At 39.7% G+C, this 20,481-nt stretch overlaps 1 protein-coding gene across 1 annotated transcript; it reads right to left on the reverse strand.

Moving 5' to 3' along the window:
* Positions 1–6,493: 6,493 nt before the first annotated feature.
* On the reverse strand, positions 6,494–19,650 carry LOC136694804 (H-2 class I histocompatibility antigen, alpha chain-like). Its single transcript, XM_066668608.1, has 11 exons — positions 19,459–19,650; positions 16,325–16,591; positions 15,447–15,725; positions 12,553–12,837; positions 12,306–12,416; positions 12,111–12,152; positions 11,742–11,819; positions 11,570–11,608; positions 11,419–11,451; positions 10,934–11,025; positions 6,494–10,222 (listed from the first exon to the last, which is right to left on the reverse strand). The coding sequence occupies exons 1-10, from the start codon at positions 19,511–19,513 to the stop codon at positions 10,943–10,945; spliced, it is 1,272 nt and encodes a 423-aa protein (XP_066524705.1). The 5' UTR covers positions 19,514–19,650; the 3' UTR covers positions 6,494–10,222; positions 10,934–10,942.
* Between the last annotated feature and the right edge of the window lie 831 nt (positions 19,651–20,481).

The following is a 20,481-nucleotide window of genomic DNA, read 5'->3' on the forward strand; positions in this document are numbered from 1 at the left end:
TTCCTCCGGGTGACTGTCTGTGAGGAGTGTTCTTCCTGTGTCTGCGTGGGTTTCCTCCGGGTGACTCTCTGTGAGGAGTGTGGTGTGTTCTCCCTGTGTCTGCGTGGGTTTCCTCCGGGTGACTGTCTGTGATGAGTGTGGTGTGTTCTCCCTGTGTCTGCGTGGGTTTCCTCCGGGTGACTGTCTGTGAGGAGTGTGGTGTGTTCTCCCTGTGTCTGCGTGGGTTTCCTCTGGGTGACTGTCTGTGAGGAGTGTGGTGTGTTCTCCCTGTGTCTGCGTGGGTTTCATCCGGGTGACTATCTGTGAGGAGTGTGGTGTGTTCTCCCTGTGTCTGCGTGGGTTTCCTCTGGGTGACTGTGTGTGAGGAGTTTGGTGTGTTCTCTCTGTGTCTGCGTGAGTTTCCTCCGGGTGACTGTCTGTGAGGAGTGTGGTGTGTTCTCCCTGTGTCTGCGTGGGTTTCCTTCGGGGTGACTGTCTGTGAGGAGTGTGGTGGGTTCTCCCTGTGTCTGCGTGGGTTTCCTCCGGGTGACTGTCTGTGAGGAGTGTGGTGTGTTCTCCCTGTGTCTGCATGGGGTTCCTCCGGGTGACTGTCTGTGAGGAGCGTGGTGTGTTCTCCCTGTGTCTGCGTGGGGTTCCTCCGGGTGACTGTCTGTGAGGAGTGTGGTGTGTTCTCCCTGTGTCTGCGTGGGTTTCCTCTGGGTGACTGTCTGTGAGGAGTGTGGTGTGTTCTCCCTGTGTCTGCGTGGGGTTCCTCCGGATGACTGTCTGTGAGGAGTGTGGTGTGTTCTCCTTGTGTCCGCGTTTTTTTCCTCCCACAGTCCCAAAAACACATGTTGGTAGGTGAATTGGTGACTCAAGTGTCCGTAGGTGTGAGAGTGTGAGTGAATGTGTGTGTGTGTGTGTATCTGTGTTGCCCTGTGAAGGACTGGCACCCCCTTCAGGGTGTATTCCTGCCTTGCGCCCAATGATTCCAGGTAGGCTCTGGACCCACCGCGACCCTGAACTGGGTAAGTGTTTATAGATCAGGAATGAATGGATGTTTAGGGCCAAATGTTGAATGAAAAGGAATCTGTCCAAAAAGCCATTTGTTGTTTATCTTGTTAACGAGTATTTGTTAATGTGTTAAATTTCAGCAGCATAGTTACATGTTCATGGAAGCATTTGTGCTGCCTCTTTGCCTCACGTGTCCTCTTTAGAAAACTCAAATATGGTCACCCTACTGTTGTTACAGATAATTTTGTGTGGTTTTTCTTGGTGCAGAGTCAGTTCTTTTTTTCTGATTGAAACGTATTAAATTTTAAATGATATTTTTCATCTTGCGGGTGGGATTCTTTAAAAGTAACAACTGTACTGTAAGCAGAAGAATTCAAGTTTCTGTGAACACTAACTTTAAATCATGATTTTTTCTGCTAAAGATACACTTCTATGTAAACATTCACTGAAATAATTCTATAAATTGATGGCTTGAATTTGTGAAACAAGTCAATGTTGACATACATTTCCATCACAAACTGTGTACCTCACAGGTCCTGATTTATCACCTGGACACAGCTAACCCCAGTGGTTTTGGAGACAGAGACGGACCGTTTTCAGGTTTAATGTTGGCACTCGTAGGAACTGTTCAGTGTTCCTAATGAAATGTTGCTGTGAAAAACATGTTCAGTGTTCCTCATAACTTTCAGAGTTCTGCAGGTCAGGTTATTATTTTTCACTCTACATGATGTTCTTACTTACTGCATGTTCTAAAGTCATAGCCAGGTTTGTGCTGTCAGTGCAGTTAATGTTGGAAAACTAGGCCATTTTTCTTTAATATACAACTTTGGCGTGTGTGTGTGTGTTCATCACCTGTGAAGAACTGGCGCCCCCTCCAGGGTGTGTTCCTGCCTTGAACCCAGTGATTCTGAGTAGGCTCCAGACCCACCGCGACCCTGAACTGGAGAAGCGCTTACAGACAATGAATGAATGAATGTATCTTCGGCTGTTGTCTGTAGCGTCAGGGAATGGTGATGTTTGTGTGTCGTCCTGATGTTCAGCTCTGTGCTGTGTCTGGAGTGCCCTCTGTAGCGAATTGCTAGAAAATAGTAATGTCTTAGCTAGATTCCAATATTTAAATACCAGCGCTAAATACCAAAGGTAAGCATCTGGGATTAATTAACAAGAATTATAAAATAATACTGTGGGCCAATCAGAAAAAACCTAGGATCGTCTACGGAGCCAAGGACGACACCACGCAAGAGATGACACTGCACCACTGCTCTGAGATTTGGAGGTTAGCCTCCTTTTAATAAAGGTAAGTAAAATATTATAAAATAAAATACAAAAAACAGGCAGGATATTCAATATAAATAATACACCTTATATTACTGTTATTACCATATATATATATTGGATAACTGTATCTGTATCAATATTTATATACTACTACCCGGGTAGGAAAATATGTATATCAATAAGAAAATATATATTTATATATTTATTTATACACCAATATCTATCGATATCAAAATATCCTTTTTTTTCTGTGTGTGTATATATGAGAAATTAATGTCCGGTTGTTTCACAGGTGGCAGTTGGAACTGAGTATGCGCAAACAGGTCCAGTCTGTGGAAAGGTATGTGTTTCTCCTACCGCTCTGGAGAGTAGTGAAAGTTCAGCAACAATAGAAAAGAAGGGGGTTTCACAGAGCAGAGTTGTCCACAGCACTTATGGACAGCTTCCAGGGTCGGGATCCAGGGAGGCTCGCCATCAAATGTAGAAAAGGGGGGTCCAAATTGAATCTAGCCCAAAAAACCTGACCTATAATAGGCCATTAATACTCAGTCAACATCAAGTTTTTATATGAACACATATAAGCTTTAAACATAATAATTCACATTCAACTACACATACTCACAACATATTTACCTTCTTGACCAATTAATTGAACATATTTACAATAATTGAGATTTATGTACAGAGAAAATAAAGATAAATGCACTGCTTGGCACACAAGGGGTTAAATTCTCGCAACGCGCGCGAATTTGTGGCGCGCTTATCGTGGGCTCACAAAGGCCAGCCTAATTCCAATAAATAATCATTCATATGAGCTATAAAGAATTTTAAAGAGTTATATTGACACATTTAAGCACAGGCATCACCATAATCCTAATGAAAATGCATGGTTAGCGTAGCATAGTCGGCTAGCGCAGTAATTACTAAATTAACTCACCGATGCAAAACTCAGTGTAACCAGCTAATAACACTCCTCTTCGCCACGGAGGGCTTCCCAGGTCCACCAGCTCGGTGATCTAGCCCAAAGAGGGTTTACTTGCAACACTGCAGCTTTCTACCACACAAATCCAAATTCTAATCTATCCTTCTCCTTTCCTCTGCAGATGCCCTCCGCTCACGACGGCCGCACGACCCAAAGGAAAGAACCGGGTCCAGATCAGCAGAATTACCCGCGCTTATCAACGTAGTCAATCACCTTATTGGCTGTAGTGTGTGACGTACTACTAAACAAATTAAATATTCTCAAAAATATATAAAATAATTATTTTTTAAGTGAATAAAGTTTCTGTTACTCACATATTTGTGTCTTTATTTATTTATAATATTTCAATTATTATATTATGCTTCATATTCAATTTCAGCTTCAGTCTAACTCAACTTTTGTGCCCTTTTAATAATAAAATATTCTTTTAATAAATCAGGCTTTTATAACCTGGGTTACACCTCCATTATGATACAAAAAAAGAGCTGAATATTTTTATCTTTTGCAGCTCAGTCTCAACACGACTGGATCCTAGCCACTAGAAGTTTATCAAAAACAAGGTACAAACCCTATCGAGATTATTTTTCATTCCTCACACAGTCATTGTATATTAACCATTCTTTATGAACATCTTTTCTGACAGAACAGTCCAGTCCAGATGAAGGCTGATGGGTGAGTTGGGTTATGTGTAAGTTGTAAATGAACAGAAAACAGTGTGTTCTAATTCAAACATCTGTGGTACACATGATCTAGTCTTTCACATACCTTCATCAAAAACACACTAGTGCATGGTGATTACATTCAGGTTGTTTAATGTCATCAGCTGAATACGGTGTATGTTTCTGTACACACTACACACAGACAGCAGGTGGCTATTTGATTTTTTACCTGAGTGATAACCACAGTTTATGACTTTGTTAAGGTTATATCAGTAAGGCTTAGAAATGCATTCTAGTAGAGTTTAGAGAATGTCACCTGCAAGGTACACAGATATCAGATTCAGATTCAGATTCAATTTATTTGTCACATACAAAGTCATACAAGTACAACATTGCAGCTAAAATATATTCCGTCTGTCCACTCACCCAAACAGGGGCTGGGTGAGCGCAACAGACGCGACGACAGCAGGTGCCGGTGCCATCTTACAGTTATAAAAAAAAAAACAGCTGGATTACAACAAGGAAGTGGTAGTAAAAAAAAAAAAAAAAGAAGGTCACAGACTGTGCCTTAAGGAAGCACCATGTGTGATCTTGAAAAAAACAACACCTATAGCACACAAGCAATACACACAGATAGTTTCAGTGACGTGGATAAAATCAGTAGGAGGCGTGTTCAAGGGGGGAACGTTCAGTTTGTGAAAATGTCCAAGAATGTAGTAGCATTCACATGTCCTTGAGCCCGCTCAGACAGGGGAGGTGCAGCAGATCCTCCTTCTGGAGGAGTTGAAATTATCAGCAGCCAAGGCCACTGATGTTTTTACTGTGTTTTTCTCGTCTTCAGTTGAACAAACTGTACAAGTGTGACCCAGCCACATTTAAAGTGTGCTGTTCTACTGACAATAGGGAAATTCTATTAGATGTATTTGAAGAAACCATATTTGTAGGGCTTTGTGAATGGAGTTGAAGGTGTGTAAGGCATTTCTCACTTTCTTTTTATCGATCCAGAGCTGCTCAGTTGGAAATCTGCACATGTATTCTACATTTTATTTCAGTGTTTTCCTCACTTAGAAATTTCAAATATTGTCATTGATACTGTCTCTACAGTCTTCTAATTTATTTAACAACCCTTTGACAAAGATATAAGGAGTTATAATGATCAGGTGTGAAATGAGTGGCACCACTGTCCTTTGTGAATAAATGTCGTCTGTATTTGGAATCTTTTTGGAAGAGGTTTAAATACATACACAAGTTTATATTTTATTATGAGAGTTAATAATTCATTGCTCAGTGGCCTATACTTAATAAACACTGGATTATAAAAGCCTTTTGCTGTTGTAATACTTTATCATCAATGACAAAACACCAGTTTAAATCTTTAAAAGCAGGACTGATGAGACCAGCCTTTGTGGCTGTGACTAACACTATGTAGCAGAATTGATTATTGGGGGAACAACATTTAAATGAAAGGTGAAACATTCCAGCTGTATACAGTCTACCAATTGTTGGCAATAAAAAAAATTGAGATCATGAATGAAAAAAAATCCCCCATTGTACAGCCTAATAATGAATAAGAGACGTGGAAAAAAGGTTAAGAAGTAGTGCCACATAGTGCTTCTTGACCATGTGGGCGGGGCTGGACGCGGGCGGGGTTGGACATGGCGGGAATTTGTGTGGCTTCCTACAGGCTGCAGCGAGACGTACTTGGAGAATGTCGGCAGTGCAGTGCACGTGTGGTGGTCGTCAGTAAAATCTAAATTCTCTATTCATAAACAATTATAATAAATTCTGAATTAATTATTGTAAATAAGTGATAGCATTTGACAGTGTAAGATGGACAGCTTTAAATATGTTATAAATGTATAAAAAGTCACAACTAAAGTATTATCAGTGCTACAAATTCAAAGGTGGTAATGTTTCAAAGTGATGAGACAGATTTGCTTCCACAGTACAACCATAGGCTGAACAGAACTCACAGGAGGCCTTCAAATAAACATATTACTATTAAAATTACTGCTAATTAGTTAGAAATATTACACACTTCAATAATGATTAAGAGTCTGAGTGTTCATTAATATTCATGAGTATGCAGATTGTAAATGTAGACTGTGTCTCAGAATCCCACCCCTCTCCCACTGTTCTGCAGACTGTGTGTTACTCTGAGAGGGAACAGACTCAAATCAGATGTGACTGAGACAGAGAGAAAGAAAAGTAAGCTCCACGTTGACAGCAATGATCTAAAACATAAACCTGGGTATGATCCAGATTCAGTAGAACTTCTGCTGAAATGTGAACAGTGCTAAAGAAAACAGAGTGGAGCTGATTACACTAGAGACAGCGTGAGATCAGAGCTGTGGATTTAGTCTCTTCACAGAGGAGAACACTGTAGAGGAGCAGTCAGTCATTTTCTCCAGGGATTCATTATTAAACACTCATTACACTGACCCCTAGTGGCCTGAGTGAATCAGACTCTGCAGTGAACCTACTGTAAACATGAGCGCCCCCATGTGGTGATCACTGTCTGTGAAGTGTAAACTGTTTCACAGAAAACACACAGAAGAACAGAATGAGTCAATGATGACAATGTGAAAGTAATTTTATTTACAGTGTAAAACACATGTAAACTTTGACCAATGAACAGAAACAATATTCTCTGAGAGTGACTCTATGGACCTTGACTCTAGACGACACATCACATCAACACCAGGATCAGGATCAATACACACCTCAGAGAAGAACATCTCCTTCAGCACTTTGTGATTAAACAGTAAAAGCTGAGCTCAAAACAGGAGCATTACATTCAACACTAGAACAGAAGCTTAATACAAAGCTATTTTAAAATATAGATTTACATTGTTTAAATGTTTATTAATTTCACACACATTTAAATATATAACATGTTCCCATGACCCTGAAACAGATCAACAAACATTAACCTTTGTGACAAAGAATCTTACATTAAAAAGATAAAAAAGAAAGAGTCTTACATTAAATATATTTTTAAAGAAATCTCTGTTTAAAATAAAGCAGTTCACAAACTATTTCTTTTGTTCTGTAGAATGTTTTTTATTTAAACTACTGCTCACACTGAAAACCTGTTCCACTCCACAGCTCTGATTGGACGAGTGAGCAGTGTTACTACATGACAGAGAGGTTAGATATCTTTAAAAAAACTAAGAAAAAAGAGTTTGTGCCTGTGTTTAATCCAGCCGTAGTATCACACACACACACACACACACACACACACACTAACCTTTAGGTCTCAAACACATTTCTATAACTTTTAGGCCACAGTTGCCCCTGTGGTTAAGGCTTTTGTTGGAAGGACTCATATTTCTTTACAAATAACACATCTCAATAACAACAACACCACATTTAATAACTGACGAGTCTTAAGCCCCTTTCACACATGAACTCCAGAGAATCAGGACGACTGTTGTGGTGTTTGTGTTCACACACACACTGCTCCTCCAGGGAAACTCCGGGACATTCTTGGGTCACGGTGCATGAGTGAAAAAGGCTATAGGATCAGTAGATTTAGTTCAGTAGATCAATTTCATAAAACAAACCAATAAATCTTTTGTGTTCAGAGTCACTAAACTAATAAAGCCCTTTGGTCTGAAGAGTCACAGTGATGTAATTAACAAAACAAACACGTCTCAGCCTTCAGAATGACACTAGCTTCAAGATTAATGTTGACCAATTAGAAATCAGCTCCAGCTCCCGGTCATACCACTGTATTAGAGAAATCCTTTATTATTTTAGACTCGATAAAACACCTTCGTTTATAATCTTCTGTAATAAACTCGGGAGATTATAGGCTCTATTTTTCCCATTTGTTAAAATTATCTTCCCACTTGTTCCTGACTGAAGTATCTCTGTGATTTGGAGGAGAACTGAGTATTTATCACTGACTCTGTTCACTATCCGTAGATTTTTTTATTATTTATTTGTTTGTTTGTTTTTGTGGGTGGAGTTTGTTCCAGATTTTATTCACAGTTTAATGTATTCATGTATGAATTAGTTAAAGATTGTGTTTAGTTTTCTCAGTCTTTGTGCTATTTTCTCATTCTTAGTTGTTTGGTAGTTGGTAACATGTCATTATTCACTTTATTCAGTTAATGACACCCCTTTTTTTCAGTTAATGACGTAATTGAAATATATTCAGTGGTCTTTATTTTTAAACCTTTCTTTGTGATGAAATTAGAAAAGTGCATGGTCCATTTCATAATAAGACTACACTTAAAGGTTTATAAATGATAATTAATGACGTTGTAAACACATTAAACGTCATTAATAATCAGTTATAACACACAGTTAGAAAGTGTAACAGTGACCTGTTGTTTGCCAAATAGTGAACCCACATCCATCTAGTTAAACATCAGATCTTGCCAAATACTGACCTCACTGTCTCCTCCGTCAGTTGACATTAACCCTGTCAGCTCCAGCACAGATTTAATAAGTGTTAGACAAAAAAGGGGTCACTGTTGCCCTTTCTGTGTTAAAAATTATTAATGGTCTTTATATAATTGGTTTAAACGTCTGTTTATTACATAGTAATTAATTTAGTTGTAAACACCTTAAAGTGTTGCCCTGTTTTAACATGTTACTAACTACCAAAATATTTAAAAACACAACCATGAGTTAAATAAGAGCTAGAATAATAAATCTGATCACTAAACATTATGTGGTAATTCCAGCCAGAACAAGACTAAGAGACTCCACAGTCCACCTGAACAGATTTAATTTAATCTCTTACAAGTGATTGAACGATGTCCTCTGCCATATGGGACCTTGGATTCAGGAGTCACCGCCCAGATCTGTTAAAATCCCTGGAGTAAAATGTCAGGCTCCTAGAGTGACCTAGACTTCCTGTAGAATCCCGCTGGACTTCTTGTAGGATCCTGTAGGACTTCCTGTAGGACCCTGCTTCACTTCCTGTAGCATCCAGAGCTCAATGAAACCCCAGACAATCACTTGGGACCATATTATTTCAGAGAAGAATGTCCTGCTGTGTTCAATAATCAAGACCCTGAGAGAAATCTGAATTTATTTTTGGTAAACGCTAGACGAACTGAGGACAGGGATCAGGGTTTAATTTTAGACTGAGGATAAAAATACCCCTCCTGTGTTAAAGACTAAATCTGATTATTTCCTTCATCAGATCAACTCACTCCACTAACCGTCTGATTTCAGAACCAGCTTCACGGGTCTCTACTACTCCCTATGGGTCCAGACAGAACTCACAAAGTGGACAGGGGGCATTTACACTTCATCCTTTATCTTCTTTCCAAGTAGTTACACTGTCAGGAAAATTCTCACTGTGGTGGTTTCCTCAAGGGCACATCTTCTGTACCTCCATTAAGGAACATAACTGTACCTTACTCTATTATAATTGTATCCATCCATCCGCTGTCTAAAGCTTGTCTGGGTCGTGGGGGCAGCAGTACGAGTAAATAAACCCAGACCTCCCTCTCCCTAGCCACCACGTCCAGCTCTTCTGAGGGATACAGAGGCGTTCCCAGGCCAGTCGAGACATCTAATCTCTCCAGTGTGTTCTGGGTCTTCCCTATGATCTCCTCCTTGTTGGACATGTTCTAAACACCTCACTAGGGAGGGGTCCAGGAGGTGTCCGGATCAGACGCCCAGACCACCTCATCTGGCTCCTCTCGACATGGAGGAGCAGCGGCTCCACTCCGAGTCTCCCCCGGACGTCTGGACTCACTCTACTTCTGAGGGAGAGTCCAGACGCTCCTGTGGAGGAAACTCATTTCAGACGCTTGTACCCGCTGCCACCCGATCCACACAGCACCAGACCCAGATTACTATCTCTCCACCAGGTGGTGGGCCCATGGGAGAGTGCGGCCGGACCCCATGAGTAAAAGTCCAGCCACCAGGCGCTCGCTGAGGAGCCCCTCCCCCCAGGCCTGGCTCCAGGGTGGGGCCCTGGTAACTCTACTCCAGACCAGGGACAGTCTATTGTCCCCTTTACTTTATGGGGGATCACTCTTTGTCTGGCCCATCACCTAGGACCAGTTTGCCTTGGGAGACCCTACCAGGGGCTATTGCCCCTGACAACACAGCTCCTAGGATCACGCAGGCACACAAACCCCTCCACCACGATAAGGTGGTGATCAAGGAGGGGTCTATATTAATTTATAGATACACTACACTGTTTTTTACTGAAGATACAGTAATGTAACACCAGAGAGTAACACCACAGTGACAGTGTTTCTAACAGTGTATTGGGCTGGAGTTGATTCAGTGGTGGCTGTTGAGAGAATCTGTGTTGTTGCTGTTGTTCTCTCTGAGACTGTAAGAAAACACACACACACACACACACACACACACACACACACACACACACACACAGTAATTACTCACTGAATTAAACAAGTGTCAGTGTACTCAGACTGCAGACTGTGAGTTATTACAGCTTTCACATGAAAGATGTCTTTAATCATTAATTATCTTTAAGTAGCACTTAGTTAAACACATTAGAGATCAATATCCTGAGTGAAGATGGTCAATGACACAGTGAGGTTATGATAATGATGTGTGTAACTGCTTCTCTCAGTGAATAAATGTGAGTGTTTTATCAGTTACGGTGCTGTAAAACCCTCTGTAGAGAAGTGTCTGAAGTCAGGGACAGTTCTGTGTTTATAGATGAACTGAGTCAGATTTAAAATTACTTTTGTTCTGTCAAACCCCCACTTTCAGCTCTGGACACACACACAAACACACACTCACACACACTCTCACACACTCTAACACACTCTAACACACTCTAACACACTAACACACTCTCACACACTCTCACACACACACTCTCACACACACAGTCTCCAATCTGAGGAGTCTAGACTTGGACTGTTCCACTGAGGGAATGGTTCAGTCCTGTTTCACCTCCTCCCTGACTCCTCCCTCTCACTGTCAGCCCTCCACTCCTGCCCCTTTCAGAACACACTTCATACTTCTGTGTGTTTCTAATGGACTCTGTGTTTTCAGAGACGTCAACACTCACCATCATTCTTCATGTCGGGGCTGAATCTGTCTGCGGTTCGTCCTCCATCATCATCACAGTGGTTTCATTGGGTCTGTCCCCGACACTGGAAGCTGAAAAAACAGTGGGTTTGTGGTTAAAATAAATACAGAGTGTGTCATTACTTTAGAATGAGGATGTTGCTGGTGTGTGATGTTGAGTTCTGCTGCTTTTACTTTATTACACAGTGGATTTACATTGTTTTATTCACTTTACCTTGGTCTTTCTCCTCTACTTTTACAGTGTTTCTGTTTGTCTCTGGGTGAAGTGGATGGTGTGCTATGAACATTTATCATTTCAGAATAAACTCTGCAGGTGAATCCCTCTCTCCACTCGTCTGTTTTTAATCTCAGTTCAGGATCAGAGCCTCAGACACTACAGACGTTTACAGAACTATACACAAGTGGATTTAGGAGGAGTGTCACCACAGAGGGATGATGAGGCTTTATTAACTTTACAATACTCACTGCTACTTTTGTTTGATCCAATGCTTCCCCATCCTGAAAAAAGAAAAACAAAATACAGTCATTTCACAACTGAACCACAGTGGAATCACCACAATCACTAATTTACTCCAAACAGTGTCAATACCATAACATTTTACATATGGATTATTACCAGAGTCTGAACCAGAGTCTGAAACACACTCCTTCTTCCCTAAAGGAGAAAGCAGTAAAATAAAGAACACATCAGAGCACAGAGAAAATAAACAGTAGAAATTTAAAAGTAGAAATGAATCAGTGTTCACTTTGTAGAGTTCACTCAGAGCAGAAAAACTAACTCAACTCACTGTTTAGTTTCATCTGTGGATCAGGAATCTGGAGAAATGTGTCACTGTTTTCCACAGACCTCAGAGGACTCTTCTCACCTGAAAGAGCAGGATTTAGAGAGAGGTGAGTACAGATGTGCAGTAACATCTGCTGTGTCCTGATTGACTGGTTCCACATTCACTCATTAACCCTTCACTGATTCTAAACATGTTCAGCACAGTCTCAGTGTGAATGTGAAGGACTCTGATTGCTGAGGAAGCTCAGGCTGGAGTGGATCTCCAGAACTTTGAGGGAGATGAAGAAATAGATCACAAACAACAACTTGGAGAACTGGAGAAATCTCTGTGTTCAGATGAGGATCAGGAGAATGAACAGACAGTGACACTCACCAGTGGACGGAGGAAACTGGGGTGGAGTCTTATTTCTTCTTCCTTTAATTACAGGTTTAAAAAGGTACTTTATTAATTTTATATAACAATTAATAGAAACATACTGTAGATTTAAAATATTTGTGTATAATTGAAAATGTTTTTTTTTTTAATTGTGTGATTTATGAAGTATATTAGGAATATCATCATACTCACTTTTCTCTCTCTGTTTATAGACAATGAACCCACACATTACAGCCACCAACACCACCACCACTGCTCCAATGATCACACCATTAACACCTGAAGAGTCACTGTATTCACCATCTGTAAACAGAAAAGTGTTTGTTTTACAATAAACCCCTGTAAGAACTGTAACTACTGTAAGAACAGTGGGATATTCTGAGTCTAATGGAGGACTCTACGTTTCAGTGTTTGTGGATAATCAAACACATATATTTACCCCAGGGTTTAATTATTGTCTCCTGGAGGGAGCTGTGTTCCACATAACAGTCGTATTCTGCTGCATCTCCCTCCTGGACGTCCACACTCTTCCTCAGCTGGTAGGTTCCATCACCATTGGGTCTGACTCCTGAGGATGTTAGTAGATGATCAGGGAGTGAAGTGGTGAATCTCCTCAGTCTCATCTTCAGGTCTTTGGGGTAGAAGCCCGTGGCCAGGCAGGTCAGGGTCAGTCTGTTGGACTCAGTCTGAGATTTCTTCACAAACACATACACATCTGGAACAGCTGCAGAGAGGAACAGTGTAAACACACAGTGTGTTTCAGTCAGAATTCAGATCTAAAAACAGACCACAAACTACATAAATAATCATTATATGGGTAATTAATACAAATTACCCATACAAGTGTTGTAAACTGCAGTAAAAAGAGGAATCTGTGTGTTTTTTTTTCTTTTTTGGCCGGACAGTGTATTTATAAATACAGTCGAGTTGTACAGTTAAAATATTGGAAATCCTTTAGCTTAGATTACGGCACACATTCGCTGTGACATCGTTTCCACAAGCTTCTGCAATGTCACAACATTTCTGTCCAGGGTTGCATTCATTTTTCCCCCAAGATCTTGTACACGTGCTGGTCATAAAATTATTTCAGTAATTCTGTTCAAAACGTTAAACTTGCATATTATACTCAACTTGAATTATATTTCAAGTGTTTATTTCTTTTAATTTGATGATTATAACTGACAACTAATGAAAACCCCAAATTCAGTATCTCAGAAAATTAGAATATTACTAAAGACCAATACAAAAAAAGGATTTTTAGAAAAAAATGCTGGCCAACTGAAAAGTATGAACATGAAAAGTATGAGCATGTACAGCACTCAGTACTTAGTTGGGACTCCTTTTGCCTGAATTACTGCAGCAACGCAGCGTGGCATGGAGTCGATCAATCTGTGGCACTGCTCAGGTGTTATGAGAGCCCAGGTTGCTCTGATAGTGGCCTTCAGCTCTTCTACATTGTTGGGCCTGGTGTATTGCATCTTCCTTTTTACAATACTCCATAGATTTTCTATGGGGTTAAGTTCAGGAGAGTTTGCTGGCCAATTAAGAACAGTGATACCATGGCCCTTAAACCAGGTACTGGTAGCTTTGGCACTGTGTGCAGGTGTCAAGTCCTGTTGAAATCTGAAATGAAATCTGCATCTCCATAAAGTTGGTCAGCAGCATGTAGTGCTCTAAAACTCCCTGGTAGATGGCGGTGTTGACCTTGGACCTCAGAAAACACAGTGGACCAACACCAACAGACACGGTACCCCAAACCATCAGTGACTGTGGAAACTTTACACTGGACCTCAAGCAACGTGGATTCTGTGCCTCTCTTCTCTTCCTCCAGACTCTGGGACCTGGATTTCCAAAGGAAATGAAAAATTTACTTTCATCAGAGAACATAACTTTGGACCACTCAGCCGCAGTCCAGTCATTTTTGTCTTTAGCCCAGGGGTGAGACCCTTCTGACTCTGTCTCTTGTTCAAGAGTGACTTCACAAAAGGAATGCGACGCTGAATCCCATGTCCTGCATACGTCTGTGCGTGGTGGGACTCTAGCTGCAGTACAGTCTTTGTGAATCTCCCCCACATTTTTGAATGGGTTTTGTTTCACCATCCTCTCCAGGGTGTGGTTATCCCTGTTGCTTGTACACTTTTTTCTACCACATCTTTTCCTTTCCTTCTCCACTCTATTAATGAGCTTAGACACAGAGCTCTGTGAACAGCCAGCTTCTTTACAATGACCTTTTGTGTCTTGCCCTGCTTGTGTAAGGTGTCAATGGTCGTCTTTTGGACAACTGTCAGTCATCAATCTTCCCCATGATTGTGGAGCCTACAGAACTAGACTGAGAGACCATTTAAAGGCCTTTACAGGTGTCTTGATTTAATTAGCTGATTAGAGTGTAGCACCAGGTCTCTTCAATATTAAACATTTTAACAATATTCTAATTTTCTGAGACACTGAATTTGGGGTTTTCATTAGTTGTCAGTTATAATCATCAAATTAAAAGAAATAAACAAATGAAATATATCAGTCTGTGTGTAATGAATGAGTATAATATACAAGTTTCACGTTTTGAATGGAATTACTGAAATAAATTAACTTTTTCATGATATTCTAATTTTATGACCAGCACCTGTATTGATGATGGGAGACCACTGTTCAAAGTCTTCTTTAGCACATCCCAAAGACAGTCAATGGGTTTCAGGTGTGGACTCTGTGGTGAAAATCCATGTGTGAAAATGATGTCTCATTCTCCCTAAACTACTCCTTCACAATTTGAGTCAGATGAATCCTGGCATTGTCATCTTGGAATATGACCGTTCCATCAGGGAAGAAGAAATCCATTGATGGAATAACCTGGTTGTTCAGTAAGTCAGCTGACCTCACTGGGCACATAATGTTGCTGAATCTTAACCTGACCAACTTCAGAAACCCTAGATCATAACACTGACCCCACAGGCTTGTATGGTAGGCACTAGGCATGATGGGTGACTCTCTACTTACCCTGATGAGTCCATCCCTCTGGAACAGGGTAAATCTGGACTCATCAGACCACATGACCTTCTTCCATTGCTCCAGACTTCAATCTTTATGCTCCCCAGGCAAATTGAAGTTGTTTTTGCCTGTTAGCCTCGCTGACAGTGGTATTCTTAAGACTGTTTAGCCCCAATCCCTTGAGTGGAAAAGCTCTTACTTTCACTATTAAACAGAGAAGACTCAGGGCTGCATTTGTGTGTGTTGTCACATGTTTTTTTTTTCCTTTGAAAGTGTTGTAGGCATTATTCTAAATTTGATTAGTCACAAAACACACACACACAGAGACACACAAAATATGCCAATACTCACTTGCAGTAGTATTATAGCGCAAATAGATCTTCAGCCACTTCAGACAGTCCTCATATTTTTGACTGAGAGCATTGTGTAAATCTCCATTTACACCACTCCACCTCTTCTCCAGGTCACTGCTTTGAGCAGCTGAGACCGTCCACTTCCTCAGGGTCCAGTTATAAGAGATTAAATCTTCTCCATCGTAGTGAAGATCATTAATGCAGTTTAAAGGTGAAACTGATCCGTCAGGAAGTGTTTCCCCCTCACAGCCGAGTCTCCACTGAAGAACATGACGCTCTGAAACAGGAGAACACAGTTCACCAGGAGTCACCATCAGACTCTACACTGTACACACACCTGATCACACACACACACACACTTACATTTACACACTCATCCTGAGTACACTACTGTACATAGTCTTTCACAGACTATAAAAAACACACACACAAACACAAGTGCGAAAGGGTGCACACCAAAGTTTCTTACTCTCCCCTCACTCACACTCCTTTTATTTTACAATGTAAATACACTGATGATTACTGTGGCTGTAAATATTTTTATAACGATGCACTCTGCTCAGGATTCGATTTAACACTCTGGATTCACGATTCTATTTTCTCATAATATTTCAACAATTCAATCCTCACTATATTTGATAATTTGACCGCTGTGATTATCTATTCCTAGTGCCATGTTGATGACAGTCTCCAGGAGGAGAGACCACTGTTAGTCGACTGTGGGCTGATGGAGTGTGTTGTGTTTATTCTGTGACTGAGATGAAGATGAAGAAATGAAGAGCTCTAATCAGAGCAGTGTGTGTAAATCTACAGACTCTTCTTCCTCTGAGAGGAGGACGTACATCTTTAAAAAGGAGAACAGCAGCAGTTTCTCACCTGACGGATCATGTCCAGAGAACTTCATCTGCATGTCAAGAAACTGGTGTAAAAGATACCCATCATGATACAGCTTCTCAGTTCCTGTTCTCCACAGACTCTCCTCTATCTCCTTCACCCAGCTCTGTTTAGGAGTCCTGATACTGTCCCGACTGCTGTAGGAGTCCAGCTGTGTGTCGTCCAGCAGAGTCTCTACACTGAACTGGTAGATGTTATTCACAGAGATGTCAGACTGGACGGTGAAGAGGTAAAACAGAGAGTGTTTATCTGTAACAAAACAAAAATAAAACCAAAAATATGAAACAAATTCATTTTTTATCAAAGTTAACAAGCTGATTTCGTACTATATGATGTCATACACTGCTCCACAGAAAATAAGCAATGACATCTATTTACAGTGTGGTCAGATCAGACTGAAATACAATACACATGGAAATGTTGCAGAGATGTCCAGAGTAAGGTCCTGCTGAGCTTGAGAACAGTGTAGTAAAGTAGCCAAAGCGTCTTGTGTCGTACTGACCACAGCCCCAGAAACACAAAGACACAACAATCCACAACCTTTGATCCCTGAGGCGGTGTGATAGCAACACGACCTGCAGCACCACAAACAAGCGCCAAAAACGTTTGCCATTAAGTGTATGTTATTTAGATGTTTTCTGAATACCATTTTTTTTAAATAATGGTTTCATTTATCTAATGTTGTTTATAAGTGTAAACACATATTTGCCCCAGTGTGATTTTTTTCCATTCATTCAGTTCCAGCTGTCATTAATTAATAAACTAATAAAAATATAATAAAGATGCATCATTCCAGTACTTCTTACAGACTATGAAAACTATCTGTAAACATATGTTATTTATTTAAAATTAACAACAAACCAGAAACAAAACCCAACACATTATCAGACAGTTTTTATATGTACAGAATAATATAAATAATTCACACACACACCCACACTTCTGGCCTAGCTCCACATGGTGTTAGGTTGCAGACACATGCAGAATGGCTCTCAGAATGCTCCCATGGATAGAAGTTTCACACTGCGAGACACTTCATGGAGAATTTGGTGCCACAAAAACAGGATCAAAAACCACCTACCATTCAGGAAAAACAAACTAAACTCCCAATCACAAGCCTTTGAGCCTGACACATGGGCTCCACCGACACTCCACTGTCAGACCAGAACAACACACTGCACTGACATTTTACACAGAAGTGTGAATAGCCAATCAGAAAGAAACAGGCCGAATCCTGACATCAACTGAATACAAGAACAACATGTAAATATCCACTGAAACCATCACGACTTTACACACCTCTTCTGTCGTTGTTGGTTACAGTGAGACATTACTGAGAGCCTTTTTATATTAACATTTCAGTGGCGCAATGTATTGTTTGTTCATTTGAACTCAAAATCTCACTTTCGTTTGAAAGAAAACACCTTCACTTCTAAGGAAATGTTCAAATTTAAAGTGAAAGTAAAACTAAATAAATATGAATATTAGTGCTGTGGATTGACTAAAAAAACAAAACTAATTAATCTAAATTCTGAAATGAATCCTGATTAATCTCACTGTCCCCTATCAATAGTGAAGCTTTTAATACTTTAGATTTAAAAATAAACTAATCAATGTAAAATCATATCAATGGAATTATCTTTATATTACTACTGTGTATTGATTTAAAAACATAATCTCAAGAGTAAAGTTAAAATGATAGACTTTAGTTTTTCAAATAAATGTGGTGTGATATTCATTCCACAATGGTGAGAGGAGACCATTGTTTTAATTTATTGTAATCTCTCTCTTACACAATGGGGGGGGGGGGTCTGTGTATGAGAGTGAGAGAGAGAGATCTCTCATACAGTCTACTTTCTGAACTGCTACATAAAACCACTGATACATCACTACACGCTGTAAAGACAGTTGTGGTCAAATTTGGTAAAAAGATCCATTAGTCTAAAATTCCTGCAGGCTTTACATTTTTTAATTTGACAGCAGTCATTAATATATAAATATTAGTCAATATGACTAATTATGACTAAATCTTGGTTACTGATGTTTAGTCACATGAGGCAGAAGGGACTAACATCATATTAATGTTATTTATAAAGCAATTTTCAGTGACACAGACTCTGATTACAACAGGAATGAACGTGTAAGAGAGAAAAACCTCAGACTATCAAACAAATGAGACACATAACACAGTACAATAACGTGAAGAGGACTAAATAACATGAGGCAGCCTTTTATACGCTTCAGGAAACAGGAACAAGTTACAACAGAACACAGGTGTGTTGTAAGGTTGGATCTGAATAGATATCATCTTTAAATGAAGTATCAGTGTAACACTATTAATACTTATTAATTTTACATCATTTTATAAATAAATATGTAAATATTTCAGTGAAATCTAATAAAATGTTACATTCTCAAATAAATGTAAAACTTTGGAAGTGATTAACACGTACAAGAAAAAAAGTGCCTAAGATGACAGAAATGTGTAGAGATAAATGATTAATTTAATGAGAAAAGTGATAAACAGAGTTTGAATTCGGTGTTCCGGTCTGAAAATGTTTAAAGCTGACAATTTTTTTAATCAAACATACGTTACTTTAACTTTCACGCACCATATGAGATTAATGATCACGTGGTTACAATTTTATGAAATCCAATAAAAATGTATCTCTCAAATAATTTAATGTACATTTCACTGGTTCTGTTTCAATATCCCTGCTACATTTTGTTGCCTGCACATTTACAGAGACTTTTGTGCGTTAATGTATAAATGTGGGCTGTTCTTATTGGGAGTAAAACAATAAACTGCCGTCGCTGTATTTAAAATATGCCACGTCCGTCTGATCAACAGCACATTTTGTGACGTTAGAGGGCGCAACTTCATAGCCTTGGCTTAAGAGTCAGAGAATATAACTGAAACAAAGAGAGTACAACACGTTAATATCCACTGAAACACCACAAACACAACTGTACACACCTCTTCAGGACTTCTGGGTTCAATACAACAGAACTCACCTTTAAATTAAACCCTCGGTGCGACAATTTATTTCTTACTCTGGATTCAAGTCGTGGCGCATGTTCACTTCAGAGAAAATGGTTTCGACAACAAAACTCACCTCCGAGAACTGGAAGAACTCCAAACAGCAGGAAAACCCAGACTACAGCTCCCATCGTGGATCGCTCATTTATCCCGCGTTTTAGTCCAACATTTGTTGAAGATTGTTTTATTCCTACGCCCCGTAGGAATAAAACAATCCTCACATATCTGTAAACATGCAGCAGTACTGATCTTCAAACAGGAACAGCAAGAGCAAGAGCCACACCCAGAACGACTAAAAACCCCAAGAGCCGCTCTCGTAACCAATACATAATGTAGGGTTGGCTTCATTCCTTTCAAGACAAATAACAACCTTTGCGTTTAGGGAGGGTTGTTGTTTACTGCCGTTTTCCCAAACGGCCTTGGCCTTTGAGTATTACTGAGTAAATGGAAATGCATCTAAAAATGAATCTAAAGAGAGGACCCATTACAGCAACTTGTTTCAGTCTGGGTCCATGTAAAGAAAACACTTTAATTAGAAAGCCACTGAGAAAACGAGGTTCTCTCTACCTTGGTCCAGACTAAAAGCATGTTTTATACACATATATATATATATATATACCCTGTTTTTTAAATGATGTTTTATACATGTATTTTATTGTTTAAAAACATTGAGAGTTGTAGCAGAGTAAATTATGGTTTCTTGTATAATAAATATAATGCAAATTCTGAAACTTTCTTCGGGATAAATATAGTTTCTTTGAAGGCGGTTGTATATTTTATATTTACTGTTGTTTGGACTATAATTCAAGGTATTTGAACCACTCTGTAAAACTGGAGCAGACAGTCTGTGTACATGACTGATCTGAAACACCAACCTTAGACTGTGCTCTCTGCCTAGCAACCAGTGAGAGAAGGCATTCATGATTTTTCTATTGGTCACATTAAACCTCTGAAAGCCCTTACCAGTTCCAGTTCTCTAAAGATCCAGACAAAATCCAGTGTTTATTAAACTTGGCCTTAGTCTGGAGCCCTGTAGAAAAAACCTGGCACAGAGACTGTGATGTACATAAAAAATATCCAAAAATGATTTTAGTGGACT

The sequence above is a fragment of the Hoplias malabaricus genome, chromosome 4, assembly GCF_029633855.1.
Source record: "Hoplias malabaricus isolate fHopMal1 chromosome 4, fHopMal1.hap1, whole genome shotgun sequence".
Lineage (NCBI taxonomy): Eukaryota > Metazoa > Chordata > Actinopteri > Characiformes > Erythrinidae > Hoplias > Hoplias malabaricus.

Bases quoted from the DNA above. Each gene is read 5' to 3' on its own strand.
- LOC136694804 (XM_066668608.1), bottom strand. From the start codon at position 19,513: ATGGGAGCTGTAGTCTGGGTTTTCCTGCTGTTTGGAGTTCTTCCAGTT. The intron at 12,153-12,305 runs GTGAGTATGATG...CTGTAATTAAAG, and splicing joins CTATAAACAGAGAGAGAAAA to GAAGAAGAAATAAGACTCCA. The intron at 11,609-11,741 runs GTGAGTTGAGTT...TTTCTCCTTTAG, and splicing joins TCCACAGATGAAACTAAACA to GGAAGAAGGAGTGTGTTTCA.